Raw genomic sequence first — 8,371 nt, 5'->3', positions numbered from 1 at the left:
AGCGAGCCGCAGGCAAGACGTTGCTAGAATCTGAGGAAAATAGCTCTCGTATCCATTTCCCATCCAAAAAACCGTAGCTTGCGCTCCGCCCCGCCCCTAGTAAGGCTAGAGGGCGGGTCTTAGGGGCGGGCCCCCACTCTCTCGCGTCTGATTGGTCGAGAACAGCTTCCCCGGAATTTAAGTTGGTCTGCACCTTGTTGCCAGCTCACAACCCTTCGAATTCTATCACTGCCTCGCCACTTTTCCAAACATACCCAAAGACATTCTTTACTGCCTTAGTGTCGAGAGCCAGAGACTCAAAGGACTACATCTCCCAAGAAACCACTCGCGAGCAACACAGTGTAGCCAATATGGCTGCGGCTCACCTCGGTCTCCAGGGCTTATTAAGATGCTGCACCCGGTGGACTGGACGGCTCTCTGATATTTATTTTACTGCCAAGCCTGATGACATGAGTTCGATCCCTGGGTTCGAGATGCCCAAATGTTATGGAAGTCAAAGTCGCTGTGTACGCCCCACCCCCCAGCTCAGGCATTAGGGAAATTAATTTTTTTAATATTAAAAGGCAACAGGGGATCTATTCCGAAGGTAGGGGGTTCTCTCAATTGATTGTTCACACTTGCTGTCTTCTCACGACTGCACTTGACAAGCCTTTAAAAAAAGTGATAATAATAACGACAGATGTAGCAAAGGTAAGATTATGCCTGGCAGCCTGCCGGCTGGGGAGAAACCACATTTCAAAAAAGGGGAGTTTTTTTTAAATCCTGTTACTCTAAACCGTAAATCTCTAATAATTTGTGTTTTGATCACTTTCCAAATCCTTTGCAGACAGGCAATACCAAAGTTCCTGTTGTCACTCCTTAGGGGCACACTGAAACAGGCCACTGTGGAATTGCAACCTCTGCAAATAGACCCAGTTAGAGAATAAAGACCACAGCGCTGTAGGGCGGCAGGGGGGGCGTCTCTTAGGGGTGGTGAGATTGTCATTCTGAAATCCCTGAGTTCCATCTCCAGCATCAAGGAGCTGGGAAGTGAAATAAAAATTATAGGCGCTGGAGAGATGGTTCAATGGTTAGGAACATTTACTGCTCTCGCCAGATGATCTGGGTTCCCAAAACTTTCATGGCTAACAACCTTCAGTATCTCTAGTTCTAGGGTATTTGATGCCCTCTTCTGGCCTCTGTGTGCACTGTACACAATGTGAATTAGAGATATGCTACCCACATCCCCCCTCCCCCCACCCCATAGTGAGATAGGGTCTCACTATGTAGCTCTGGCTGTCCTGTGACTCACTGTGTAGACCAAGCTGGCCGCGAACTCACAAAGATCCGCCTGCCTCTGCCTCTGGAGTTCTGGGATTAAAGGCATCTGCCACTACTGCCCGGCAGCAACTATTATGTCTCTACACCATGTTATGGGAGCCGAGAATTGAACCCAGATACTCAATAAGAGCATCTAGTGCCCTTAACCCCTGAGCCATCTCTCCAGGCCCCTTTGTTTGTTTATTTATTTATAGACAGGATTTCTCTGTGTAGCCTCCCCCCCCCCCCGTTTTACTTTTTAATTTTTGTTTGTTTCTTTTTCTTTTTTTTTTCGTTTTGTTTTGTTTCGTTTTGTTTTATTTTGTTGAGACAGGATTTCTCTGGGTAGCCCCAGCTGTCCTGCCGCGCTCTCTCTCTGTAGACCAGGCTGGCCTCGAACTCATAGATCTGCCTGCCTCCGCCTCCGAGTGCTAAAGGCGTGTACCACCACCTCCTCGCTCCGCCGCCGCCACCCCCCCCCACCGCCCCTTTTTATTTATTTGTTTGTTTGTTTAAGGACGAGGCCTCGGGCAGCTCCAGTGCAATACGGAAGGCGAACCACCAAGGTGCATCTTAGTCCTCCAGGGTGCTTAGAGAGACCTTGGAGAGGCAAGGCCTCGCCCCAGCGCGTGGGATAATGACGCATTTCCGGCCTGGGTTTGTTTTTCTGTCACCAGCTAAAGTGAGAACTAAAGGCCATGATCACGGTTATGTCGTGTCTGTAGTGGCCTGTTCGGGGCCTCGTTTTGGGAAGAGGGTGGCAGTGCGCCCCGTTTTTCCCTTCTAAAAATACAAGTTCGAGCTGGACGGTCCAGAGACTGATGGCTGCGGGTGCCGGGCTTTGTACGGTGAAAGTGGAGGAGGACTCACCTGGGAGTCAGAAGTCGTCCGGATCCGGGGACTGGCAGAACCCCGAAACTTCTCGAAAACAATTCAGGCAGTTGCGCTACCAGGAAGTGGCCGGCCCGGAGGAGGCGCTGAGCCGACTCTGGGAGCTCTGTCGGCGGTGGCTGAGGCCGGAGCTGCGCTCCAAAGAGCAGATCCTGGAGCTGCTGGTGCTGGAGCAGTTCCTCACCATCCTGCCGCAGGAGCTCCAAGCCTGCGTGCGGGACCACTGCCCCGAGAGCGGGGAGGAGGCTGCGGCCTTGGCGCGGACTCTACAAGGAGCACTGGACCGGGCTCCGCCACAGGTGAGACGCGGGTGGTCTCTGGGTGGCGCCAGGGAGATGGTTTAGCGTTTAAGGTCGTGTAGGATGAGTTCAGTTCCCAGCACCCACGTAGGGTGGCTCACCATCACCTGTAACTAGTTTCAGGGGATCTAATGCCATCTTCTGGGCATCTTCAATCACGTGTGTGTGTGTGCACACACACCGTGGTGATTTGAATGAGAATGGCTCCTATAGGTTCATATATCGGAATGTGTTAAGTCCGTGAGAGGACACCTTGGAAAAATAGAGTAATACTCCTGACATTTATTACTGGTTTTGAAATATATTTTGATTATTTTTTAAGGCAGAGTCTCAACTATGTAGCCCTAACTGACTTGAACTCATTGTATAGACCAGACTGGCCTTGAACTCACAGAGATCCACTTTACCCCACCTCCAAAGTTCAAGGTGTACACCACAATGCCTAGCTCATGGAAACTAAGCTTGCCTGTGCCTTTTGAAATACAATCCACAATCATTGTCAGTGTGAAAAGTCATTTTCTTTTGCATTTTTTGTTCATGTGACTGTGTGTTTGTGTGAACGTGTGCCACATGTGTGGGAGTGCCTAAAGAGCACATAAAAGGGCATCGGATTCCAGGAGCTGGAGTCACGGGCTGTTGTGAGCTGCCCAAGTGTGGGTGCTGGAAACTGAACTCAGGTAAGTCTTCCTGGAAGAGGAGGAGGCACTTTTACCTTCTGATCCATCCTGAAAACGTAACCCAGCCCCTAAAAAGTTAATATTGAAACATTTTCCAGGTCCTCCCCCAAAAATGTCGTTTCATAATTTAGCCATTTCAGAGGCAGTTTTTTCACCTTAGCACTATGGACATTTTAGTTGTTGGGGACAGACACTCAAGCACTTCAGATTTGGGGAGCTCAGACTAGGAAAATGCTGGAGTGCTAATTTCATCCCTGGCTGAACTGAGGTATTCTGACATTATGAACAGTTTCGCTCACAGGTGTTTTCGGTACAGGGAACTCAGCCTATATAAGCATACACGTGTTAGCCATGTACGCGTATACATAGTGTGTTTAGTCAGTTTGTCACCGTGATGGATACCTACAAGATCCACTGGGATTCAGTGGTTGAGAAGTTAAGAGTCCATGGTCGGCTGAATTCACTGTTACTGGGGCATGGCAGAACACCGTAGCAGAAGAGTATGCTGGAGCAGATATGTTCACTTCCTGGCAGTGAGGAAGCAGAGCAGGGGTGCAGAAAAGGGTCAGGGAGCTAGAGCTCCCAGGTACACTCCCCTGCATCAGCATCCTCCACCTAGGATGTCTCTTCTCTTTCTCTCCCCACCCTGCAAATTGAGACATGATCTCCTGTAGCCAAGGCTGGCCTAGAACAACTCCCTATGTAGAGAGAAGAGGATGACCCTAAAATTATCCTCCTGTCTCCTCCTACTGAGTTCTGGGATTACAAGTGTTTGCTGGCACACCTGGCTTCTGTGGTGCTGGGGCCGAAGGTCACCTTGGTGCATGCCAGGCCATGTTTCCATTTTGATAAGTCACAGAACTTGAATATTTTGCTTGTGCTTTCCCCACATTGTCACAGATGATCCACAGGAAGTCTTTTCAAGATGGTAGGAGAATGTGGCCTTCTACTGAGAATGTTAACTATTCTCAGTGCTGTGACAAGAGCAACCTGAGGGAAGGGCTTATTTGGGGGTCAAGGTTTAAGAAGAGCTGCAGTCTGTGAAGTCAGGAAGGTGTGGCTGGTCACCTGGCTTCACAGTTAGCAGTCAGGAGGTGAATGCTGGTGCTCCCCTTGCCGCCTTCTCTCTCTTCATTCAGTCCAGTGCATCAGCCTCTCGAGGGTTGACCTTCTCTCCACAGTCAAACCTGTCTGGAAATGCTTGCACAGGTAAGCCTAGAAGCTTAGTTTTGGGCGATTCTAAATCCAGTCAGGTTGACAATGAAGATTATCAGTAGCAGGTCCCTTTGGTACCCAGTCACTCAGCATCTGTGGCTGTCACTTGACTCACACCAGCTCTCGAGACTGGCTTCCCCTTAGACTGGTGGAAATGTTTGCAGTGACAACAAGGACTGAATGGAGATCTTGTGCTGTTCTAGGGCTTTGTGACTTTCAAGGATGTGGCCGAATCTCTGACCTGGGAAGAATGGGAGCAGCTGGCTGCAGCTCGGAAGGGTTTCTGCAGAGCGAGCACAAAGGAGCCTGGGAGCGTCATTCTGCCTGGTATGTGCTGTTTTCTGATGAGTTGTAGTATGTGTGGCTGCTCTGGTTTCCCTCCAGTTGCTGTGAGAAAACATTCTGACCAAAAGCAGCTTAAGGGAAGAAAGATTTATTTGGCTTCCAAGACCCAGGTCACAGTCCATCACTGAGACAAGTCAAGGCAGGAACCTGGCGGCAAGCCCTCTTGCTAGTCCCCACAGCATTACTTCTGACTAAGGAACTTATTTCACAGCCAATGAAGAACAGCAAAAACTGTGAAGGATGTTGTTTGCAGGCGGGCTTAGCCTCAGCTAGCATTCCTCTTTTTTTTTTTGGTTTTTCGAGACAGGGTTTCTCTGTGTAGCTTTGCGCCTTTCTTGGATCTCGCTCTGTAGACCAGGCTGGCCTCGAACTCACAGAGATCCACCTGCCTCTTGCCTCCCGATTGCTGGGATTAAAGGCGTGCGCTACCACCGCTCGGCTTCCTTTTTTTTTTTTTTTTTTTTAACAACAGGTTTTCTTTTAAATCTTTTACTTATGTGATGTGCATGGGTGCGTGCGTGCGTGCGTGCGTGCGTGCGTGTGTGTGTGTGTGTGTGTGTGTAGATCAGAAGACAACTTGTAGGAGCAGGTTTTCTCCTTCCACCATGTGTCTACTGGGGAGGATCCTCAAACTTAAGCTGTCAGGCCTGCTATAGGTGCTTTTATCCACTGAGTGTCCCGCCAGCCCCATCAAATAGCTTTCTTACACAGTCAAGGTAGTCCCCCACAGGGAGCCCCAATCTGATTTACAAAGTTCCTCAGCTGAGGCTTTCCTTCCATAGGCTGTGTCAGGTTGACAGTTTTTGCCAACCAGGATTAACAGCTGAGTTCTCCATGATCTGTGGGCTAGTTTGCCTTTCACAAACATGGGTTAAGAGCCTTAGGATTTCTTTTGTGACCTACGCAAGGTCTGTCCGTATTTTATTTTGTGTGCATGTGTTTGTTTTTAATATTTTTTGAGACAGAATCTCACTATGTAACTCTGGCTGGCCTGGAACTCACTGTATAGACTAGGTTAGTTGAACTCACAGAGATCTGCCTGCCTTGGCCTTCCGAGTGCTAGAATTAAGAATGTGTGCCACTACACCTGGCCTTTAATAAATTTTTACCTGTTCTTTGATAATTTTGATAATTATATATATATATATATATATATATATATATATATATATATATATATATATATAAAATGTACTTTGATCAGAATCAACCCCCATTCCTCTCTTATCCTTTCCCACTCCCTCTGGAATCCTTCCTCCCAGAATGCCCCTGTTCCTATGCACCTCCCTCTCTTATCCCCTCCCTCTGGAACCCTTCTTTTTCCCAGCATGCTGTTTTCCATTCTCTTACCTCTTCCCACTCCCTCTGGAAACCTTCTTCCCAACATGCTCCCTCCTATATTCAAGTTTGTGGTGTTTGTTTTAATAAGGGTTTACATGTGCATGAGTGTGGGTTTATTTGCTAGAGCCTGGTCAACTTAACAATGGCTACATCCTTGAAGAAAATTCACCCTGGCTCCCCCAGCAGTGATTAATTAGCAGTAGCTCCTCAGCTAGAGGTGGGATCTCATGGGCCCCTCCCCACTTACATGTGTTTGTGAGAGTGAACATGCATATAGTACGGGTGTATGTGTAGAGGTCAGAGGACAATTTATAGACTTTTAACCAATCCTGGATTGACCTCCCACTGAGACCTTGCCTTCAGACTTTGGAGCTACCACCCTATGTCCATTATCGCGCACCATGGAGAGACTTTCTCATATTAATCCATTCCACATTCATGGGATAAAGGCGATCCAGCCTGTCCTGACATCCTTTCCATTTCACCTCTCTTAGTATGAGATCTGTAGCAATGCAACGGGACCAGGGAAGAATAGCTCGGTGGCTGTAGAAACAAATACAGAAGGAAGGCTGTTTGCCTGTACAAGCCAAGTGCATGGCCCTGATGGGTTCATTCGGTTTCACTGGAGGCGTTTGGTGAGGAACACTTAGACACGGGTTAGAGGTGCTTCCTCTACCAGCATTTCTCTTTAACTGGTACCCAGAGGTGAGATAACAGCAGCTTACGTTTTCATGTTGCAGGCTTGGAAACCAGCACTTCGAGCACAGACTGGATTCCAAAGCAAGAAACTTTGAAGGAAGCAGAGCCACAGGCATGGACACAAGACGTGTCCCAGGGAAAGGTCCCACGATTTACTAAGGGTGGTGATACCCTTGAGGACTGGGAAGAAAAGCTGCCAAAAGACACTGTAGTGCTGCAACTCCAGAGTGCTGCTGAAGAGCAAGGACGCACCACCATCTCACATCTCACTGGTGTGTCCAAGGAAGAAGGAGTTTCTAAAAGTAATGAACTGGGGAACAGTGCCAGCTTTGGCCTTGGTCAGCACAGCCAGACAGCAAAGAGGCTCAGTACCAATGGTGACTGTGGGAACGACCACAAACAAGGCTTCCATGGGAAATGCCATGCAGTGACACCTCCCGACCCTGTGGACAGCAGTTTGGGGCTCCATGAAGACAAACCCTATAAATGTGACAGCTGTGGGAAGAGGTTCAGACAGCGCTCAGACCTTTTTAAACACCAGCGGACCCACACAGGGGAGAAGCCCTATCAGTGCCAAGCATGTGGGAAAAGCTTCAGCCAGAGTGCTGCCCTTGTTAAACACCAGCGGACACACACTGGGGAGAAGCCGTACGCATGCCCAGAGTGTGGGGAATGCTTCAGGCAGAGCTCACATCTCAGTCGGCATCAGAGAACCCATGCCAGTGAGAAGTACTATAAATGTGAGGAATGTGGGGAGATCTTTCATATTTCCAGCCTTCCTAAACATCAGAGGCTACACAAAGGGGAGAGACCATATAAATGTGAGGACTGCCAGAAGAGCTTCAAACAGCGTTCAGACCTCTTTAAGCACCAGAGAATCCACACGGGAGAGAGGCCGTATGTGTGTTTTGTCTGTGGGAAAAGCTTCAGTCAGAGTGCAACCCTCATTAAACACCAGAGAACTCACACCGGAGAAAAACCTTATAAATGTCTTCAGTGTGGTGAAAGATTTAGACAGAGTACACACCTTGTCCGACACCAAAGAATCCACCGAACTATCGACTCCTAGCTTTCATATGTCTCTGCGTGACTCATGTGGTGGTTTGCTATTGCTGCTATTTCTGAGAAAAAGGTCTCACTGTGCAGCCTCGGCTGACCTGGAAGTAGCTATGTAGACCAGGCTGGCCTCAAACTTGGAGATCAACCTGCCTCCGCATCTGCCTCCTGAGTGATGAGATTAAAGGTGTAGGCCACCATGCCCAGCATGACTTGTGTTTTGATTGTTCAGTTGTTTCTTTATCCAGAAACTACGTTCTTTGTCATTTGGAACATTCCAGTCACTCCTAGACACATTTCCTTAGGCCTCTCACAGAAGACAGATTAGGTCTGATTTGAACCATTTTGTTTGTTTTTTGAGACAGTCTCATTATGTAGCTCTGGCTGTCCTGGAATATGCTATGTAGACCTGGCTGGCCTAGAACTCACAGAGATTCTCCTACCTCTTCCTTCCAAGTGCTAGGATTAAAGGCATGTTCCACCATGCCTGCTTGATTTGAACCTTAATAGATGCTCTTATAAAGAATTTCATGGGGCGCTGGAGAGATG

At 48.4% G+C, this 8,371-nt stretch overlaps 1 protein-coding gene across 1 annotated transcript; it reads left to right on the top strand.

Moving 5' to 3' along the window:
• Window positions 1–183: 183 nt before the first annotated feature.
• On the top strand, window positions 184–8,024 carry Znf394 (zinc finger protein 394). Its single transcript, XM_059249899.1, has 4 exons — window positions 184–690; window positions 1,817–2,489; window positions 4,585–4,708; window positions 6,808–8,024. Exons 2-4 carry the CDS (start codon window positions 2,121–2,123, stop codon window positions 7,833–7,835), a joined length of 1,521 nt encoding a protein of 506 aa, XP_059105882.1. The 5' UTR covers window positions 184–690; window positions 1,817–2,120; the 3' UTR covers window positions 7,836–8,024.
• The last annotated feature ends 347 nt before the right edge of the window (window positions 8,025–8,371 follow it).

The sequence above is a fragment of the Peromyscus eremicus genome, chromosome 23, assembly GCF_949786415.1.
Source record: "Peromyscus eremicus chromosome 23, PerEre_H2_v1, whole genome shotgun sequence".
Taxonomy (NCBI): Eukaryota; Metazoa; Chordata; class Mammalia; order Rodentia; family Cricetidae; genus Peromyscus; species Peromyscus eremicus.
Note: the sequence above shows the minus strand (reverse complement) of the source record. Positions and strands in the feature narration are given on the sequence as shown.